General features: G+C 44.4%; 2 protein-coding genes across 5 annotated transcripts in view; one reads left to right on the forward strand and one right to left on the reverse strand.

Annotated features, from left to right (window-relative positions):
- On the reverse strand, positions 1-15,159 carry WDR82 (WD repeat domain 82). The gene is made up of 9 exons (XM_015874620.1): positions 14,699-15,159; positions 10,729-10,826; positions 7,928-7,994; positions 7,621-7,720; positions 5,779-5,895; positions 4,980-5,135; positions 4,713-4,782; positions 3,882-4,024; positions 1-3,414 (listed from the first exon to the last, which is right to left on the reverse strand). Exons 1-9 carry the CDS (start codon positions 14,857-14,859, stop codon positions 3,385-3,387), a joined length of 942 nt encoding a protein of 313 aa, XP_015730106.1. The 5' UTR covers positions 14,860-15,159; the 3' UTR covers positions 1-3,384.
- Positions 15,139-22,652, forward strand: part of GLYCTK (glycerate kinase) — a 14,291-nt gene continuing 6,777 nt past the window's right edge. The window contains exons 1-4 of one of the 4 annotated variants that reach the window (XM_015874614.2): positions 15,139-15,684; positions 16,151-16,310; positions 17,414-17,551; positions 18,156-18,208. The gene's annotated coding sequence lies outside the window, so the exon portion shown is untranslated. Of the gene's footprint in view, positions 15,685-16,150; positions 16,311-17,413; positions 17,552-18,155; positions 18,209-21,630; positions 22,277-22,652 lie in introns of those variants that run through there. The other 3 variants (XM_015874612.2, XM_015874613.2, XM_015874616.2) reach the window with 3 other exon arrangements.

Below are 22,652 nucleotides of genomic sequence, written 5' to 3' on the forward strand. Positions count from 1 at the left end.
TGCGATCTGTCTACAAAATATTTATTGTTAACAGCCACAATAACCGAGTTCTCCACATTCACGTATTTACACCCATCTGCAGGTACCGCCTAGGAGTAAAAGTCACAAAACCAGCTCATAACCAAGAGAGCAGCTTTTTCTCAACAGGATCCTAAGCCTGGACCCAAAAACAAGGTGGAGACTCTTAAAGTGCAAATACAGGCAGAAGCAACACTGGAGGGAGATACGCTGCTGCTTCCACATTCATTCACTTCCATGCTTCCATGTTCCCCAGACCAGGAGCTGGGACATTAACCCAGCATGTGGGAGCCTCATAAAGTCGACACCACAGTCCATACAGGTGAGCTCAGCCAACAGCGTTATTGAGGAGTGGGCCATCACATCTTGCTTTCCCTTCACCTTTATTTCATCCCAAAGAACAAAGGGCTGATCTAAGAGATCTCCAGTGTGGGCAGTGGGGTGCAGAATGCTGTTTCCTACTCAGCTTTATGTAAGTTTGGCCACTGTTAGGTCAGAGAGTGCTGCTTTTTAATGAGGTACATTTCCCACTGGGGCACTCATGTCTTCTAACTTTAAAAGACGTAGGAGCTGGAAGCTAAGACCTTTCTTCACCTGATCTTCCAGGAGCACAGGATACCAACATTTCTTAACACTACTGAGCACATTTCCTTCTTTTAAAGGCAAATTGAAAGCATCTGCTGCTATACCAAGCCATAAAGATGGCTTTGCCACCGGGCAGGTAGTAGCTGGCCCTGGGAAAGCATTCTGGTTTGAACTGAGCCTTAGTGCTCTGTCGGGCACAAACCTTGTGAGTTCATCTCACCCCACAATTCCACTGATACTCTCAATGGACGCGTCCTTCTAGACTGCTGCTTTGGTCCTCTTTTTCTTCTTTTAGAAAGCATTTCACGCTGCAATGCACAAAGATCTACAACACTGCAAGCAGAAGAGAACTGAATAACCGTTTTTAGATAAGCACAGGAGCCACGTCAACAAAGAACATTTTCAGAACAACAGACTTCCAAATGCCTCCTTATTAAAAAGAACAAGAAAAACAACCCCAGGTGGGTTTCCATTTGCTAAGGCAACAGACTTTAAAACCATTTGCTACTGAATGTAAAAGCAGACTGTTAAAACGTGCTACAGACCCCAAGGAGCTGTATGTTACAAACCACTGCAGAAGGCTGCTTACAGAAACAGTGAAAAAGGTAAAATAGCACCGAGCAGCCTGAAATGCAACAACACCGAGCATAAGAGGTGGTGGTGAAAAGCCAGTCGGAGCGTGAGGTCTGAGATATCCACCTCCCTTCCTCCTGGGTGTTTATAGGTGCTGGTGGGACAGTACTCACTGGGAAGAGGGATGCTGGTGTAGTAGTATGAATGTCTCAACTGCAGCTCTAACAGCAGAAAGGTTTGGTGAAATCAGAAGCGTTGGTCTGCTGCTCCCTTCGCTCCTCCACTGGAGGACAGGCACACTCACATCACAGTGGATGACACGAGAAATGGCTCAAAACGCGCGTGGTAACGTTAGCAGAGGCAAGCCACTGAGCTTAAGCAGAAAGCAACAGCATCAAACATTGAGCTTCTCAGGCTGCCTCACGCACAGCAGTCCTCCTGATAAATGTCAGAGGCAAAAGCTGCAGCTCAGCAGGCAGTGCTGCTTTAAAGGAACCAGCAGTGAAGAAACGCCTGTTCCAAATCCCAAGTTCTTTGCGCAGCTCATTTCCATTTGATAAAGGCTGTAAGAAAATAAAAGCAAGGAAAAGCAAAATGGAAGCAGCTGTTCTACTTGTGGAGGAGACGGGCTCTGAGTTACATATAGGGCTCCACAGCTGAGAAGAGCCCTGATGTAAAACTCCACTAGACAAAAGGTAAAATGCTCGAGCGACTGTTTTCCAGTATGGACTGATACTGGAGTGCACAGAGAAAATGCCCATAGGTGTTTTTCACCTTGCCAGCATTTTACATTCAGAAGGAAAGAACAGACTTTCAAGGCCACAGCCCAGCATGTAACACCAAGCACATTTAGAAAAGTAAGAATACAATCAAGGCCACATTTACTCTGAGCCCATCACGGCCTACCACTGGATGTATCTAATCAACACATTATGACAAGAGAAAGAACCTGGAACCAAGCTTGAAGACCGTATAAATTGCCAGCAAGCCCCACTGGAGTAGGAGAGCAAGTCCTTCCCATCTCTGTGGGGGTGGGTCCTTGGAGCAGGGCTACAGCAGAATGAAACCAGCAAGAGCATGTTAAGCTTTACTTTCAGTGCAAGCATCGCTCTTATCGGGTTGCTGCTGCTGCAAACCTGTACACCCAAGAACAACTGTATCATGAAATCACAAACCAACTGTGCATATTGTTGCATCAACCAAGCGATACAGGTCTAACCCCAGGCTGGGGAGCACTTAACAGAGCTTACTTACAAACCAGGAGGGGAAAACTGCACTGCTGAAAAGTGAACAGCTTTGACATCCCACAACACTGTCCCACATCACGTTTTTTAATATCTAAAAGTAAAAAAATATGGCCCATTCCCACTGCCCCCCAAAATATTTACAAAATCAGCCAAGATGATACATAAGGAAGATACAGAGGCAGACTGTGCTTTCAGTCCCAGTTTGGTTTCCCCATCTTCCTGTTGACAGACTCCTTTATTGCTTGGGACACAGACCAGACTTCAACACTGTGTGCACCCTTTGGGATGCTGGCAGAGCAAACAGCAGGGAGGCTTCCTAAAGCTCTGGCAGTGTCAAAAGATGTGCATGGTTTGTTGCACACTAAATTGCCAAAAAAGGATGATAGGAATCGTGATGTAAATGTACAGTCACCCACTCTTTCAGCATGTGTTCAACTGCAAGAAACTCCAGCATCTGCTCTTTGAGTTGAAAGCTGTCAGTGTTCACATTTGGCACAGTAGTAATTTCCATCCGTGGACTGCAGTGAAATAGGAGATCCCAGATGTGAAAAACATGCACTTGTGGGAAGGAACTGCACGTTCCACCTTGGAACATCAATTGAATTATGCACTTAAAGAAGGAGAATATAAAATTACAGCTTAAAAACTGCCACGAGCATTCTGTAAATAAAGCAGACTCCCCAGCTTTCATAATACTTTGCCAGTTCCAACGTCAGCTGAAGCCTGCTGGGCATGGTCTGCAAGGTAAGGAGGTGTTGTATGTCACTTCTGAACATGCTAGAAGGTCAAGTGAAGGAGTCCTTGGAGAGGGATGCAGCCAATAAGGTAAGACATATGGAAACATATACAGGAATGGGATCAGAGTCTAGAAGATGTAGGCAATTCCAATACTATCCTTGCAAAAAAATACGCTGCTGTTAGCTGTATGGAAAGTCATCTGACAGTAGCTGCAGTGTAGGAATTAGTCATCAATCGTCGGCAACCAGAAGGCCTACAAGAGAAGAAAGAACATCTGTTACTGAGCAGAATGCAAATATCCTACAGCACAAGACAGGAGCTGCTCATGGCTCCTTTCCGTAAGCAGAAGAGGCAACAACACCCTCCCAGGAGCTGAAACCCTTTCTTATCCTGCTGTGGTTTGCACTGCACATTCTTCAGAACAAGCCAGCCTTACGCAGAATGAAAACACCAGCTGTGTGCAGCAGCCAAAGAAATTCACACTTCTGCTTGCACATTCATTCACTGTTCCACCTTCACACATGTGTTCAAAAGTTTTCCTGCCAGTACTCGCTGCCTCATGCAACTACCTGACTGTTGAGGTGTGATAAAAGTTTAATAGAGGCCTGCCTCTCAGAAAGCCCAAGGAAATGCCCACTGGCACCACAGAGCCTTCTCAGATTCCATTCCAAAAGGGTGAGTGCATCACAGAACTAGGAGGAAGTTCAGCCATTTTCTTACCATATTTGAACACGCACTAGCGAAAGTCATGAATTTGGGGTTGAACTGCAGACAGGTTATAGGGCCTGTGTGTTTCCCATCCAGTACTGCCACTTTCATCCCGCTTTCCCCGTTCCAAACATGAATCTTGCCATCCTCTGAACCTGCAGGCAGGAGTGGAAAAGAAAACAAAGAACATACACTGGGGAGGCCAACAGGAAAAGTAAAGTTCAATCTGTCTGTGAACCAAAGGAACAAGCACACCTCCTCTTCTCAGCTTAACTTTTAAGTTTTCAAAAGCATCACTACAGCGTTTACAAAGCATGGCTATGGTTCACACATCTGCATCCAAACAGATGGTCTGCGTCCTTTCACTATGGAGACCCAATGCAGTGCAACACTGATATGCCAAAGAGATGAACCACCACCATCACCCATCTGAAGAGGAGAGCTGAAACCAACCAAGTGAGGAGCAAAGACCACTGCCAGCTTGCACTATTGTATGTGAGGCCAAAAGCTGAGTGTGGACAGTGATTCCTGAACAAGTGCTCATTTCAGGCACAGAACTAGGTAAGTGTGTCATTAGGTATGCAAACTAATCAAAGGCTTCCCCCAGTGAAGGTCTCAGTGACCTAAGCCAAATACCAGAAGCTTCACTGGAGACATCAACTGCCCACGTTCCTGCAAACAGGACAGGTTTTTCACTTTAAAATGGCATTTTGCAAACATTGTTATATGCGAGGTGAATTCTGAAGCTGAAGGGTGAATATTTTTATAACTCAACTTCCCAACACTAACTGGAGTCCTAAAAAACATAAAGCACTGAAAGTTCTTGTGAGGAGAGTATCTTACCTATCATGATGAACTGAGAGTCTGGTGTGAATGATGCCTCCAGCGTGACAGCCTTACTATTGTTATATCCCTATGGCACAAAAGAGAAGATGTAGCAGTGCACTCAGTAATCTCACAAAGGGTAGAGCCCCCCCTACGACACCACAGAGCAGCAGGAAGGATACCGGATTTTGTGATACCCCAAGCCAGCATATCTTTAAAGTTCCTTCCAACCCAAGCCATTTTATGACTTAAATGCCAAGCAGGTAACACAGGCACCATGCTCACCCCAAATGTATGCAGGACAGCTCCTTTAAAGGCATCAATCAATCGAATGAATCCTCCATTAGTTGATATAAGGATGAGTTTGCCATCATTACTGAACTTCAGGCCTGTCCACTCACATGTGCGGTCATACTGCATCTTAAACGTAGCAAATGGCCCCTTCAAAGGAAAAGGAGAAGCATGATACATTGCTGATAACAAGACTCTGCTTTTAACCTTTGCTAAGAAAAGGTTTGAGATTTATTAAGAGAAAATCTTTAGGCCTGAAATATGAATCCACAGTTTCTAAAGCTGAACGAGCCACAAATAGAGGATTTCAGTACCGTTTTTTCCTTACTCTACTACATCTAACAGTAGAAATAAATTTAAAGAAATGCTGGAGCTTGAATTTTCAAAGAAAGCTGCTAATTGAAGTTACAGAAAGCCTGAGCCTGTGTTGCTGGCATCTGAGTGTTATGATTTTCTTAGAAATTTCCATCCCTTCTGAAGATCTTGGTTCCACTTTTCCCAGTGTTCTTTCAGATTAAGCAGCAAGAAAAACAACAACAGAACCCCTGAACATGAAATTGGAACAGGTTGAAGTTTGTGGAAATCAACTCCCACAAATGTTTGAGGGTGGACTTTGGGAACTGTTGACAGCACATACTGTCCATCAGATACACAGCATGCAAAACCTCCACGGGTGCCAAGCAGAGGCACTCCAGAGAGCAAGCTGGAGCGAACAAACCCAGCCTCTGAGCACTGAGTTTGTGTTACTTCTTGCATGCTAAAAAGTCTAAGAAACAAAGTAAGGGTGACTTACCTTGTCAAAAGAGCGGAGATCATAAAGCTTCACCATTTCAGAATTGACTCCAGCAGCAAAAATCAATCCTTCTGGGTCAAAAGAACACACTGGTTTCCCCTGGAGATGCATTAAGCCCTAAAAACAGAGGATGTCCACCTTTTGATGAGGTGATGCTCAGATTTCTTCCACCACCCTAAGAGCCCACTGTAAGCAGGTCAGAAGCATATAGGCTGAATTTCTGTTATGAATACTGACATTTTATCCCATTTCTAAGTCAGCCTCTCAAAAACAACTTGTCTACTTCAGATCATCACACAGAGCTTCCAGTTTGCTGCAATGACAAAGTTTACACTGGAACACACTGAGATCTCATTACAGCTGTTATTTACTCAGAAAGTAAGGAGAGGAGAGAGGATGTTGTAACTATTAGCACTCACAAGAGGCAGCAAAACAGTGCTGCTGGAATTGACAGCCATTTGCTACCAATTATGGCTGTGAAGAGGGGGAGAAAAAAAGCTATTTTTGAAGCGGACAGAAACAGTTCTGGTAAACACCACTGCAGAACTTTCCATTGCAACTTAAAGAAAACTCAAACCTTCCAGATGTCATCAAAGCATCTTTATGTCTTAGAGTGAATTTTTCCTCAACTGACACTACAAAAGACTTGACATAATCTGATGAAAGTGAATATGATGTATGATTTCTGTATACTGACTGGCAAGTCAATGCATCAGACAAATGCCTTTATGCAACTGTTCATCAATAAGAACACATCTTTGATTAAATCAGCAATACAGTTAAGCTTCTACATTCAGGATTATACTGTCCCTCAGTAGCCTTTATTATTTTTTTCCTAGTTTAGGTCACCTTTTCCCTGAAGACTAAGCAGCAAGTTAGTTGATAATCATACTCGATCAGGACATCCTCGGTTCCATAATGTTTCAGCTGCTACGGCTGCCATCTCATGGGCAAAGTGAAAATTACAAGCAACAGCTCCTCAACCTGTTTCATAGCATTTGCTGTCTGCAGCTTTTTCCAGTTACAGCTCCTGGTATTATTATTCTTACAGCTCGAAACTTTGGTGTCACATCACTGTCACTGAAATTACAACCTTAGTATTCGCTGCAACTTCGAGATTAAGCTTCCTTCTAGGGCAGAGAGTTCTATTTAGTGAAAATGTAACCTTTCATTTCCTGTTCCATTTTCAGCTGTATCACCTGAAATCAGAAGGCAGCCCTCTTACATGCAGCCCCATTGAGATGAGAGCACACTGCCAGGGATGAAACAGCTCAGGTGGAGATTTACTCCCAGTCTTCTGGTCAGTTTGGGTACCTTGTTTCACTCTATCTAAGCTTATTTTCACTAAAAGCAAAACAAAACAACCCCAAAATTCAGAAAACTACTCTATCAAAACAAGTAAATAAAAATGATAGGGCTTTTCTTTGCTTTTAGGAAGCTGCATCTGCTCATAACCAGGTCTGATGAACAATAAAGGCAATGGAAGGAGTAAACAGACCATATGGCTACTATGATACTTTACATCATCCATTTTTTCATCCACTTTCTGCATGGGGTAGCAGCCCGATGTTTTATCAGCTGTGGTGTATCTTGCTCTTCCCAGTGCTTCTCCAGTACAGAGACATAAGTGGAAGCAAGAGGGGTTACACAACGTGACATGCTTAATTAAAATAATTAAGAGACTTTTTGAGACGAGACTTCTTGATCAAGACTCCTTCAGAACTCCAAGAAGGCGTTAATACTAATCCAGCGACAGTACTTGTATAGCAAGCAAACATCCATTTTGTATGTTTCTAACAGAAAAAGGAACACATGATTATAGGCATTAATTTGATATCTTACCTGGCAATTTGGAGAGCGAAGATCCCAGAGTCGAATAGTTTTATCAAGGGATCCAGAAATAAAAGTATCATCCACTGGAGACATTGAAAGGGCAACCACTCTGCAACACGGAAGATAATATACATCAAAGACAGGCAGAAGGAGTTGATGAAGTAACTCCTACTTCATCAGTTTGCATACAGGCCACTACTCAACAGTTTTACAAAGCTAAATAATAATAACAGGACTGAATGGAGTGTAACACAACTCAGGTTCACCACAAACACCATCTCAGTCTCTCCTGAAATGCCCCTAATGCACATCTTACCTTTTGGTGTGCCCAGGAAAATACCGAATGTATTTGTTGTCATGCAGAGAGAGGTATCGGATTGTATCTGAAACCATAAACAAACCATCAGCTTTATCACACCATGAACTCAACATTATCTTCAGATCTGACACACACTGGACTTGTTCCCCACAACAATGTTGCTGCAGTGAGCAAGCCTGGTCAACTGAGTTCAAGTCAACCTGAAACTGAATCAAGCTAAAAACAGACATATAGCAACTTTGTTTCCACTGCAGAAGAGGAAGTCAAGCAACAGACCTGCAGTCTGAATATTTTAAAGGGAAAAATGTGTGAATTTACCCAGAGAGGAGATAAAACATGAACTTCAAGGCCACGACAAGACCATTGAAAACAAATTAAATGAGAGCAGCGTTAAAGCATTTATCAATTTGTAATTTTATTGAGTAAAGGCCAGAAGTACCCGGAATTTTGGAAGGCAGAGTTGAGGCTTTCAACCAAGATTAAAATCAATCTTTGTAAGAGGAAGCAATTTGCTGATTTATTAGAGCACAGAAGTAATTTCTTTTTTAACCTTTATATGCAGATGCATTTCAGCAATGAAACATGAGAAGCAAAAGCCAGACCTCTGACATCTGAAAGCAGCTTTCAAATGGGAGGACTAACAAAACAGAACCATCCAAATTACTTTTAACACTCACTGAAGGGAACCAGTTTAAGCTATTGCTAGATGGAAAAGACTGGCCTGGTGCCCCTGCTCCATACAGTGATGTGAGACTCCATACTGCTGTAATAATGAAGACTGCTGAAGCTCCAAGAAACCAAAGGAAAACTCAGAAGAACAAGAGTCAAAGGGATGCAGTACACAGGGAGTATTTTAATAATCAAGAGCTACAGCATTTGGGGCTTTTAGAAAAGATTATCATGCAAAATTTGGGCTCTGTGGGAAAAACAACTGAGTTACCATTTCTGTCTGAGATCAGAGTTCTGAACCACCCTCTGGTATTTGGCAGTAAAATTAAGGCTGACTTGATCAAGCAGGAAACACAGTGCTGGTGACACACCGCTCTGAATGGCTTTACATGATCTCAGGTGACTGTCTAAATTGAAGATCCCTAAAACCAGCAGCACATCCCATACTGACTGGGACTCTCTGGTTTTTCCTGTGAGAATGGTCATTACCTGAGATCCCAAGTGTTCTTGCAGAATACATCCTTCTTTGCAAATAATCCTGCGGTCCTTGTTGGCAGAGCTCTGTCCCAGGCAAGGCAGTGGCCTGTACAGTTATCTCCTGTACCGGGTGGTATCATAGACCCTCAAACTGTACAAACTACTACCTCAGCCTGGAATCAGGCAAGAGGAGCTACATCCCAAGGTCTTGAGGAAATCTTCAGAAATAAACAGATTGGTGGCAAGTCCAACACTGGGGAGTGAGAGATAGCACCCCAGTACGTTCCTGGGTTGTTGCATGAAGGGTTACCACACACCTTGCCCAGGAGCACACACATTACCTGCTACAGAATATGTGGACTTCTATAGCACTGTTGGTCTGACTAAACCTCACGGATTAGTCATTATAGCAGCATTTAAAATGTTCAATTATTAATTATAAACTAAAATAACAGCCAAGCCAGAGCTTCTACAGAGCAAATTCCACAAAGGACAAGTAAGTTGGTTGTGAAATAGACTGAAGAGGCAAGTGCTTCCATTCCCACTCATAATCCTTTAACATCACCAGAACCTACTCCATCACTAACTTCCTTATTTCTACACATTCAGGCCTGGCTTGCTCTAGTTTAACTTGACTTCCTGACTCTTTTAACTTCCACCTGCTCCAGATTCATATTCTCTTAAGTCTATTGACAACCTAGCACACGTGAAACACCAGCATGTCCACCTTTAAGCTCTGCATCTGCAAGGGAAAAAGCAAACCTACTATCTCAAAAATCAATGAGTTTACAAACTCAATGTCAGAACCAATTTAAGCAGAGCTGTGCTAATAGACAAAGTCAATGAAGAACTCCTGTCAGACATTACCAACAACACTGACACAAACTGCTCAGAACCAATGGACTGTAATTTTTCCAGCCTTGGGAAGAAGCAGTGCCCTACAGAAGGATTAGCCATCTATTCTGTATTCTATATCCTAAACTGGACTTCTAAATTAAATTCAAATCCTTTCATTGATTGTTGTGAAGGTCTAGAAAGCCCTTCAGTGTTATTGATTTGAAGAATGTGGCTATTGCAGATAGTGACTGTGGGAGAAACAGCATGGAAACCAATTCTCTACATATGCCTACTGCACAGAAAAAAAGCAGTGGGGCTAATGAACAGAAACAAAGCTTATCTCAGAAGAGCTCTGCAACCTCATCCAGGTGTGGCTGGTGGTTTGCCAAGTCACCTAAGCTCTGTGTCATCTCTGCTGCAGAACATTCCCTTCCTTTGCCAGTGTATCAGGCATTTAGCCCACTTTCTGCTGCATTCTCCTTCTTCCTCATTTCACAAGAAGAACACAAGGCACAGAGGGTAACTGATTACAGTGGTATCAAACAACAAAATGAACTGTGAGCTTTTATTCTTCTTGAACTCCCCAGGGTCAAGAAGTGAAAGTTCATCTCACTCACAGCACCTACACACCTCACAACAGCACGCTTGAGAGAACTTCACTAAGCTGTGCGTTAGAGCTGAACATCAAATCCCCCGTGGCAGCACACTCACCACCTAAAAGCTGCTGCAAATTTTTGCCAGCCCTGCTGTTTACCCAGGCACATCACTTCAAATGCATGTGGATCAAAAACGCTGAACTACAGCAGATCACTTACCATCTATCTTGTTGGAGCTGTACACAACTGTGTTGGCTGCGTGTGTGTATCTGATGAGGTCCACTCCATACTTCTTACTGTACAGCGTTCTCTTTGGTCTGTTAGAAGGAAGCAGAAATAATTGCCCTCAATGCCACAAAGCTCTAAGTGAAACTGAGCCCATTAGCAGTGCCTCTTTTAATTACCATATTATGAGATCGTTTCAAGGAGTCAGATGTTTTTATGCAATGAAAGAAAAGCGTTTGTATTTCATTTTCAAACAAGTACCTCAGTACTATCTCCTAGACCATCCCTATGCTTGAGTTCCCTGCAATGCCAACAAAATTCACTTATTAGTCTCTTTCCAACATTCATTTTCCCTACAGTGTCTATGTGAAGAGCTGGGGTAGCTAGAATAAGAAGCCTTTAATGCCAAGCAGCACTGCCTCATCAGTACCTTGCCAAAATCCATTTCTAATCCATTTGCCACATGTTTTAGATTCTATCTTTTTGTCCTATGCTATCTCAAAACCTCAGAGATCTCATTCAGATTGTCTTCCTGGTATTAAGACAAATACATAACAGTGCTATAAGGAAGCAATGGTAACACAGGGACTCTCAAACTGCTGGAGAACTATACTCAGATCCTATATTAATTAAAGCATGAAACTCAAGTGTAACATTATGTGACAATATCAGAGACATTCTAGAGAGCAAAGACACACAGAACTGGTTGTTAAGGGTCTGGTAAGCGAGCAGTATTCTGCAGTAGTTAAATTGCAAAGGAACTGTAGAAGCAGCGGTGTATCTTTCTGCAGTAGCAGAAGCGAAAAGAGGCACGAGGTCTCTCCTTCCTCTTTCTTCTTCAGCTGAAGCAGCACAGTGGTTTCTGAGCAGGGCAATGGACCCAAATGGGTACTGATATCAACATAAGAAATTATGCAGTCTCTTTAGGGAGTTACTTCTATTCCAGTCCCACAAAATACCTTATTATTACAAATGGAAGGCAACAGCACACAAACAGAAACGAAACAACAGGAGCAGTTTAAACCAATTCTGCTGCCAAAGAGCAGTTCACCAGACTACACCCTCAGACAAGGTATGTCTAAAACACTCAATTGCTTCCTTGTGTTGTTCAGCTCCAAAGCGACACACCCAAACAAGAGCAGGAGCTGGAGATGTTTCCTATCAGAACAAAAGCAGACATTGATCTTAAAGATCAACTCTTGAACAGCAGAAGCCACATGACTTTACTTCAAGTGAGCCTGCAGGAGAGAAGCTTCCATTAACTGAAAGTCAATACAGCACAAATAATTCAAAGCCCACCCCCACTTCTACCACTTGCACCAAATCCCAACAGATTCTTCCTCAGTTCCTTCCAGTCGATTTTTACATTGCTTCCAAGATTTTCACTGATGCAAAGGAGCTACAAACTGAAAATGGAACACATATAACACACTTCCAAGTACAGAATTTAAGTCTAGATAACTAAACTCTGTAACCTATTATTTGTAGCCACCTCAGTTATGATGTTGAGTACCTACAAAACAGCTTGGGTGCGAAGGGATCTTCCATACTGTAGTAAAGAATACCTACACATACCAATGCATGCTCAGAAAGTCAATAATACCATGACTACATGTAGATATGTAGTAAGAAAGGTGAATATATAAGCCGATACAAGCAACAGCTGGTCCCTTCATGCACTAGATTGGCAATCTAGCCAGCCCACCTGCAAATCAAAGCAAAGCACAAAGCAAAAGTCTAATCTGCTATAAAGAAACAGAACAGGCAAGGCTGGTACTACAACAATTCCTGCTGGTAAAACCATCACCCAGAACCAGTCACCAAACATCTGGTGAACACCATGGCTAAGCAAGAATCCAGCTCCATCACCTCTTGATTTGTATAAATAAAACACAATTGCTACACACTAAGATACAAACGGAACCCCTGCTAAGCCATCTTTGCATCACACCAGGGCTGCAGATGCACAGCCACGAGCCTCCAGCTGAAGTCCCACAGACTGCCAAACTGCCCCGATACCTACAGCCTGATGTTCACTTCCATGGCAGTGGTTACACAGTTCCTACATTGGTGTGGCTTATTTGAAGCAGCAAAGCGAACTAGGTGAGTGCATGCCTAGAGTATAACTAAACACAGATCCTGAAACATGGGCTACCTTGGTGAAAGCAGCCTGCCCCATAGAGCTGCAGCAGAAAGCCATCAATTTTCTACACTTACCGTAGGTTAAAGCAAACCTCACTGTAAAGCACACATCAGTATCAGCCAGAAATGGTGATGGAAGGGCCAAATGTCTCCCAACCCATCAAACGATTCTCTACAGGATTGAAAGGGTAAGAGCAATCAATAAAGTCTGCATGAACATCACTCATCCCTTCTGCTGCTGCGCATAACCACAATCAAGAATGCAATCCAGAGCAGACACCAGCCACGTAATGTTACCTGCTCTTATAAAAATGAACACAAATTCACTTCAAGCAGAAGTCTGCGGTATCAGAGTGGGAAGAGTAACAAGTCTCACTTGAAATATAAGCTAACTAAACAGAAGCCTAACATATGATAAGTAGTCTACAAAATGAAGAGTATATGCAGGATGCAGTCTTCCAAATACACTGAGAATGATACCTTAGTCTGCCTGAAAAAGCAACAGGGCTACACAGACACACTGGACAGCAGAACAATTTCTCTTTCTCTCCCCTCATTATTATCCTGTCATTTTAATTCTCCATCCTACAGCAGATACACGGGTTTTCCTTTCACTTTCTGTACGTACGTGATGCTTAAAAACATTCCAAATATATACTGCAGAATCACAGAATCACCAAAGATGGGAAGACCTATAAGATCATCCAGTCCAACCATCCACCCATCACCAATAGTTCTCTCTAAATCGTGTCCTTCAATGTTTCTTGAACACCTCCAGGGTTGGTGACTTCACCACCTCCCTGGGCAGCTCATTCCACGGCCTGACCACTCCAGCCTTAACCTCCCCTGCAGCAACTTGAGTCCTTTTCCTCTAATCCCATCACCAGTTACACAAAAGAGGCCAACCCCCAGCTCACTACGACCTCCCTTCATGTAGTTATAGAGTGATAAGGTCTCCCCTGAGCCTCCTCTTCTGCAGATTGAACAATCCCAGCTCCCTCAACTGCTCCTCATAAGACTTGTGCTCCAGACCCCTCACCAGCCAAGCTGTCCTTCTCTGAACACGCTCCAGGACCTCCGTGGTCCCAAAACTAAACCCAGTACTCGAGGTACAGCCTTATCAGTGCTGACTACAGAGGGACGATTTGTTCCCTATTTCTGCTAGCAACACTATTTCTGATACAAGCCACAATGCCTTTGGCCTTCTTGGCCATATGGACACACTGCTAGCTCATAAAGACAAGCAAACCACATATATTTCAAGCCAGATTTACAGATTAAAATAGGAACACAGTATCATTGCAGTTGGAAAAGCCCTCTGAGAGCATCACCATGCACCCACTCCCATCTGACCTCATCCCTCAGTACCACATCCCCATAGTTCTGGAACATCTCCATGGAGAGTGACCCCCAACAGCTCCCCATGCAGCTGTGCCAGTGCCCGTCAACTCTTTTAAAGAACATTTTCCCAGTCCCATACTGGAGAAAAACACAGAACACAACTAAACCCCACTCGGGAATGGGGTTTTATCAGCATACCCCCAAGCTATTTTAAGTTACGGCAAGTAGACAACGCGCTATGTTCGCATTTTATTTATGGAATGGTCGAATCCTGCTGCTTAGCAGCGCTGCTCACAGCAATTACTTGTGTTTTAGTGAGGGGAAAAAGCCAGTTTGTATGCTCGGAACTAGCAGGATGCGATCCTTAAGCTGTGTGTGTCTCGCTATAAAGATATCTCCCCTCGGGCAACCAATGGGACCAAACAACGCTCAACACCCCCCAGCCCCTCACTGCTCCCACCCCCAGGCCTCACACACTCACTTGCCCTCCTGGCAGTCGTACAACACGATGGAATCGTCGTCGCTGCTGGAGATAACGGTCTCGCCGTTGGGGCTGAAGTCGAAGCAGTTGATCTTGTCCGAGTTCTCGCGGAACACTTTGGCCACGCGGAAGCTCCGCAGGACGTTGTCCGTCAGCTTCATACCGACGGGACGGGCCGCTCTCACAGGCGGCCGCGCTCAAAGCGGGGCGGGCGGGGCCGCCGAGAGGGCCGGGAAAATCAAAGCAGGCCCAAAGGAGAAAAAAGGGGGCGAGATAAAATAAAGCGGGGCCTGGCGGCTCAGTGAGGCTCAACAGAGGACGGGAAAAGGCGACAGGCTGCGTGTGGGCACGGTAAAGCGGGGAGCGGCGGGGCTGGGCCCGCTCAGGCCGCGGCGCGGCGGCTCCTCCTCATTGTGTCCGCCATCTTGGGCCGCCGCTATGAGAGGGGAGGGGCAGCGCGCGGGGCATGATGGGGCGGTGAGCGCCCAAAGCACCATGGGAGTGGGGACGGAGAGGGGAGGGGCGGCCGCCATTTTGAAGGAGGCAGTGGGAGGGATTTGTGGTGGATATTGGGCTCGGTTCTGTCCATTCCTGTGTGGGGTTGTTGGCGTTATGACCTCAGCTCTTAAAGAATGTGAAGTGAAGCTCGTAGCGGGTGGGGAAAAGCAGTGTTAAGTCAATGAGGAAAAGGGTTGTGAGGCGGCCTTCTGTGGGGCTGCAGTGCATCCCTCAGGTTGGTGCTGGAAGGGTTGCCTCAGGTTTATCGCTGCTGCCCTTGTTGCTGCTGTAGGTCCACCTCATTGGTTCATTGACAGAATTCCTGCTTTTAAATGCTGTTTTTAGTCATATTGCTACACTTACAGTGCTTTTAATTGCATAAAGCAGCCTTCAAGCAGTATTGCACCGACACAAGGGCTATGGCACTGTGCTCTTACAGCACTGACAGCACTTAAAGAACATCCAAGAAAGACACCTTGGCTCTTCAGGTAGGTGCTGTGGTGCAGACGCCCCTGGGCTGTCATTTTACCCATCATAAATACTGCTACCAAGATCTATGTTTGTGTTTCCCTACATCTCAAACCTTGAAGTGAAAATCCCCCACCAATTTGATGGTTTCCAGCCCCCTGCTGTGTTAATTTGAGAAGAAAAATGGAAATCTTTTGTTGTCTCGGCCTTCAATAAACTTAAAAGCAACGAAGAAAGCATCAATAAAAAGTAAAAGCCAAAGTTGCTTGTGTGGATGTTAATTGAGTTTTCCGCTTCAGAAAGTTTGCTTCAGAATAATATTGCCCTCTTGCGGTCATGCTGCGATAAGCCTGGGAACTTGGCAGCGGTCTGTACGTCGTCTAAACGTGTCATTATTTTACCTGTGCGTGGCTTTTAGTCAGTTAAACAAAAGCCTTTTTTGAGATGTTTATTTTACTGCTTGTTTTCTACTGCTCGTCCTTGCAGGCTTTGGCACCTATCCTGATTCACCTCTACCTGCTGCGATGTCGGAATGATTCACCAAGTTTTGTTCTGAGGTGGATGCAGGACTTTAAAGCCTCAGGAGTCTCCACAGAATGCACTTTCATTGCTTCGGAGTGTCTCAGGTTCAGCTGCTCCATTACAGGTCAGTTCAAAACCTACCATCGATTTTCACATCATGAAAGGCTTTAGAGAAGTTCAGAACAGCATGCTTCTTGCACAGTGTAAATGGCATCAAAGCCTGGATTATCTCATCTGGGCCCAGAAGATGACTCACTGATCCCATCATAAGGCAATTTCCTTCAGAACACCTACAGTACTTAGCCAGGTTTTAGAGCTGTATAACACCGTGGGCTGTTGATTTGATAATGTAGATGGTACCCCTGCAAAACTAGTTAATAGGAAAAAAAAGGTTTAATTGCTGCTTGAGTAATATTGATCAAATGCAGTCATTCTACATATGCGTTTCTATATTAGGCACCACTGTAACTTGCGCAATACAAACAGGCCTGTGCTTGCATTAGCTTGGATGGGTGGATGTGAACTTCCAAGAAATGTTTCTGGAAAGAACACTACTTAGGTGAATACATTTTCCCCGGACTCTGCTGGGAGGGATGATTCAGTGGGTGACAGCTGTGTCTGAAGACTTGTGTAGAGCACCTGAATCCTACAACTTAGCATTGCTCTGTGGACTTCTGAAGCTAAATGTGATGCTCTGGAATCCCTGCTTTTGTAGTATGTGACCTCAGAAGTGTTGGTGGGAGGGGACCTCTGGAGTTATCTCCTATCATGGAGCCCATAGCATCTCTCCCTCCCTGATCCAGTGCTGTGCTATTCTCCCTATAAAGATCTTTTTGCTCATGTCTGATATGAACATCTCAAGTTGCAAACTGTGGCCATTTTATACTTCCTGCCACTACCAGCATCTCATATCTGTTGTCTTCACAACCTCCCTTCAATTAATTGTAGCTATGATCAGGTTGATCATAAGTTGGTTGTACCAGTTGGTTTTCAGCCTTCCCTGGTGCATGTAGATCTTGTCCCTGCAGCAAAACCTCACGCTTATTGCAGTTTATTGCAGTGACTCTGGAAGGTAACTTTACTACTCAGTGCATTCCCCCAGGTTAGTGTTAGTGGGATACAGAATTAATTAATATTACTAAATAATCAGTGTCCCCAGGTGACTAAGGAAGCTGTGGGGTGAAATAAACCCCAACTGAAACCCAGGACTTCCTTGTTCATTACCAGCTGTCATCTGGACACAGAGCCACTGATGTCTGTGCTCGGAGCCCAGTGGTCGAGGTGTTTTGCAGCCAGCATAACAGTACATTTACTCAGCCAGAACTTCTTCAGCTTGCTAATGAGAGCGATGTCACTGAAGTCAAGGTAGATCACGTCTGCTGCTTTCTGCTTTCCCCATTGCCTATCATCTCAGCCTAGAGGGCAGGCATAATTGTCATCCTGTGACTGATTAATATTCCTTGCTTTTTGTCTTCGTGTTATTTTCAACTAAGGAGCTCATATTTTTTTTGCTCTTCATTCCAAAGAGCATGCCCTTGTATTCTGCAGGACTGAATTTCAAGTCCTTTCTATTATTTGAGTCCTCAAGGCTGGCAACTTTTCATCTTCTCTAGAATACTATGATCCTTCCCCATATTCTAAATGACTCTTCACTTTGATTGTGAGTTGACTCAGAACAGGGAGTTTGAGAAATTACAACATGAAAGGAAGTAGACTTGGCATGGACTTGGCTTCAGGGTAGTACTGTTCTGCATTTAGCTACAGAAGGATTCTTAGTGAAAAATTTTTCTGCCCTACAATCCCCAGTGCAAGGGAAAATCATTTCCAAAAGGTATATAGGCAGTGAAGGGAGTGTGACCTAGAAAAACTAGTAAGATGCATATGTCAAACACAGTTAATTTTTTTTACTAATGATACTGATCTTTGTATATAAAATGCTGAACTGAACACTTATCTTCTCTGTATTCAGCCTTAGGCTGCGTTCCTCATCAGAGGCAGAGAGACCCTGTTGACATTTTCCTGGTGAGTAAATCAGTCATGAGAGCAACATATTTCTTTTCTAAGAAACATTTGGAAAGCCATCTATTAGAAATTAGGGCTCCTGGGTTTCCCAGAGCTCAGCATATTCTTGAAACAAAGGTGCTCAGACTCATTTTTGCTTTTTCCCCTCCCTGCATAGCAAACTTTGTGTGCAGCTCCCTGGTCTCCTCATACATCTTCTGTCCACCACATTCCTCTCTCCCAGTGGGTGCAGCAGGAGCACTGTGCTGAGCTGGGGCAGAAAGACCCCTCTGTTCCTGCACATCCACTTGTACACCTGGCTCTTGGTAGCAGAGCAGTGACCAGCTGGTCCATCCTAGCTGCAGATATTTTCTCTTTTACACAGTGTGACTGAGGCGGTGCAGTAATTGTATGCAAATCCATGCGCAGATTAAAAAATTAATCAAATCCTGAAATTTTCATTTAAAGAGATTAGTCTTGAAAAATCCCCCATCTAATCCTTCCCCAAGTAGTCACTTGGAACAAAACTTTACCGCTTTGTTTTCTTCCTGGGCTCAGTGCATCTCCTTGAAAATTTTCTTGTGGTGCTTTTGGGACCATCTGGAACATCAAGTTTGAGTCTGAGCAGGGCTCAGCAGGCAGATTAAATTTGATCTATCAAATGATAGAAGAGATGTGTCAGTAAGTGGGAACATGGGAATTGAATGCAGTAAAATCTCCGCTGTGCTGTACTTCATAGGTAAACTCCCACGTGAAAAATGGAAGCCGTAAGCCTTGGTGAGCTTAATGGTAATTTACCTACCAAGAGGCCAGGAGAGCGCTGTGTAGCAAGTGAAAGGAGTAGCAAGAGACACTTAAAACTTGCTGTATCTGGTAGTTTACTGCTGAAACAAAGATGTGATCTGTCTTTTGCAGCTTGAACTCAGAATTATTCTCTAAAGGGTTTGATCCCTCAGGGATTCTGGAGTCCTGTGTGCTCTGTATGCCATGGGCCAGCCACCAAGCATTGCCACACGAGAGCAAAGCATAGAAGTCCTGATGGAGAAATAAACTGCCTTAGAACCCCAAAGACCTCAATTAAATTTGGCATCTCTGAGCATCTTTAGGCCTTGAAGCACAGCCTGAAACACTGGGGCTGTGTGATTGAATCAACCTGCAGCAAGCCCAGTTGCCTCAACTCTAAGAAAACCACAAGCCTGTGATGCAAACCCTCAAACAAACCTCTAACCATAGCACCCAGAATAACTGTGCTCTACTCACTGGTGGGAGACTGGGGAATATTTTTCCACCTTTCAAATACCTGCCATGGAGCAAGGCATTGGCTCATTTTTCTTGCTGCATAGGCACAGACAGCTCATTTGTGCACTCCTTCCCTCCCCAGTGTGACTCCAAGCTCCTGGCTCAGACTGTTCCCCCCTGTGTCTGTGCTTTTGGTCTCTTGCCACCATCCAATTTCCCTGGCAGCTTGCCACATGTCTGCCCTGGTGCTGGATTGTTTCTGTCTCCTTCTGACGTTGGCTCCTTGCCTGCAGAATTGCTTTAATTAAAAAGTTAATGAAAGGTAGTGCAAACGAGTGTTTTGCCTGTGTTTTATCACAGTCCAACTCCTCTCCCTCCCTTTTTCCCAGAGAAAGTGAAAATGAAGCACTGGGGTTTTGCTGCTGCAGTGAGAGTTAGTGGAAATTTCTACTGACTTAGGAGGAGCCCTGCGAAGAAAGAAATTATAATGGTAATGCATGCAAACAAGTATGTAGACGGTGAACGTTATTCACCAATGAAAGCTGAGGAAGTTTTCATTTAAAGGGGATTAATCTAAGCCCCTTACAGCTCTCTTTGTAACAGGCGGTTCTCAGCATCGTTTTCCTCCTAAGATTATTATGAACTCCTGGAAAACTTACTGAAGGAATATTCCCCAACTCCCAGTTGTCCCAAGCAGGGACAAAGGGAAGGTGCAAAACCTCACGCCTGTAGCGTGTGACCTTGGATCCTCAGAGAAGAGGGTTTGTTCATCCCTGTGTGATTTCCCTGAGAAACTGGGAAATGAAGATCAGCGTGTAAAGCAATGGGAGTCACTTCATAAGCCCCTTCTTCCACCCTGAATTCCTCCCAGACAGCAGGGAGGAGAATGCAGAGGTGCAAGGATGGTATTTTCCCACGTGCAAGATGTAGCAGCTTGCTGGAAGTTACATCATTTCTCTACCTTCCATCTATGGAGGGCTGCTATTTGGGTTATTTTTCCTTCCTCCCTCACTGCGGGGTGTGCAGTTTTCTTGATCTTGTTTTTAGAGCCCTCGTGAAACGAGTATGGTTTTGTGGGTGTGTTTTTGAATATCTACAGCTGATTTCTTAGCACTGATTTATAGCTGCTCCTTGTTGACATTTAGTACCCAGTGCTTGAGATGTATAAATAAATTACATTCAAATGGATTTGTGACATCATTAGCAGCACGCCCATTCCAAGGGGAGCCTCCAGTGAGCCTGTGTGTCTAATCAGAGCTGACAGGGAGCAGAGTTACACATGGAGACCTCCAAAGCTGATGGGTCTGTGCCAAATGCAACTCTCTGTTGTGCTGGTGAACTGATGAGTAGCCTCTAGATGCAGGGAGATTTGCACTGGGTTTGTTCTGCATGCTTACCTGTGCACTGGGGTCATTGTAAGGGCTTCTGTGCAGACAGCATGTCTTAAGGTCTACTGAAGCAAAGGAAAGATGCGCATGTGCTGACTTGCACAGACTTAGGATCGGGTCTTGGTGGTTAAATTACACTCTGAGTTCAGAGTGCAGAAAATAGATTACATGCCTGCTATTGTAGTGAAATGCTTTCAAGGCTAGAGCAAGCATAAGCAGTATGTACACAAGTGCTAGATGAGTTAAGCTGGCATGTATTTTTTCAGCTTCACCAGGAGAGGGTTGCTTTTAAATGACTCGTGCCTGCTGTGTCATGTCTGGAGCTGGAGCTGAGTGGAGCCACTGGGAGGCCACATGTGACAGGCTCTGCAGTTGCAGGTCTGATTTTGCTCGATTCCCCTGGGCTTCAGGGTCAGCCATGAACCATCAAGGCAGAGCCTATTAAAAGCTCTGGGGCTTCATTTTCTTAAACTTGCCATCTTAGTTTCAGCTGGGCCAGGGTTGTTTACTGCAGAGTGTCTGGTATGATGTTTTGGTTCTAGGTGAAAAACAATGTTGGTTGCATACCAGTGTTTGTTGTTATTGCTAAGCAGTGTTGCGCAGAGCTGAGGTCATTCCATTTTCTCACTGAAGAGCTGGGAGGGGGCAGAAATAGGGCAGCTGACTTAAACTGGCCAAAGAGATATTCCTTACCATATGACATTGTGGGGAAGGAGAGCTTTCAAGGGGGTGGGAGTTCATCTGGCTCTTCCTTTCACTGGGGGGGCTAGCTGGGCATTGGTCAGTGAGTGGTGAGCAATTGCTTGTTGTGTACATTCATATGTGTATTTGTATATGCAGTCTCAGTTCCTAAGGTGTATGTCTCGCTTCACTGCTATTGGCACAATTACTCAGGTCCTCATTGTAGGAAGGCTGAGGCTCTGTGGTTTTTAAACTGCTTGCAGACTCAGCTGCCATGAGAACTTGTTAATGAAGTGGTCAGGAACACTCTTTTTCATCTCTTCTCAGGGTTGAAAAGACAGTCCTAAAGGGAGCAATAACTAGAGGCAGTTTAAATAGTTAACTTATCTGCCCTGGGTTTTGCCTTTAAAACTTGTTTCTCATGGACATTTAATCCTTTATTATCCAGCAAACCTGTGATCTGCCATTTGGTTTTGTTTCCAAGGCCTTTTTTTCCAATGATTTCCGGTATGTGCCCAAGTTTTGTTGCCTGAGAAGGTGCTTGTGTGGAGGTTTTCACAGAGCCTTTCAGCTTGTCTCATGTATTTGCAGGAAAATAAGGCAGATTTAGACCCAGAGGAGCTGTTGGAAGGCTCATTGGCTTAATGATTAACACCTTGCAATGCTGTGGGTGTGTTAGAACAAAGAGACCTCTGGACTTGTGTGTTCTCTGAGAACAGGGGGCAGAAGCTGGCCTTGCACTGAAACGCATCCATTCAGTAGAGGGAGAATTAACTGGCAGGTAATTTGAATGTTTCAACAATTAAGAATATTGCCAGGGCTGCCTCAGCCTCCTGGCACCCTACCTTAATTGCCTGCACCATAACTGCCATGAGCTGGAGAGATGCAGATCACAGGGGTCCTCGATTCTGAGAAACCAGCAATGAACTCAGTGCCAGCTAATGGAGGGAAGGAGTGCTGGGAGGGCATCAGCAATGAGTGCTGGCAGGGGCTGCCTCTGCAGTGTCTGGATGAGTGTCTGCCCTTGAGCAGCTGAGGTTCTGCGTTGCATGTTCATATCTGTTGTGTTTAATTCTAGTAGTAGACAGTCGCTCATATGTGCTTTCACAGACCCAGCTGGGAACGTTGTCTGGATCTGAAGTTCTGTTTGGGCTCTA

Source organism: Coturnix japonica, chromosome 12 (assembly GCF_001577835.2).
Source record: "Coturnix japonica isolate 7356 chromosome 12, Coturnix japonica 2.1, whole genome shotgun sequence".
NCBI classification, from domain to species: domain Eukaryota; kingdom Metazoa; phylum Chordata; class Aves; order Galliformes; family Phasianidae; genus Coturnix; species Coturnix japonica.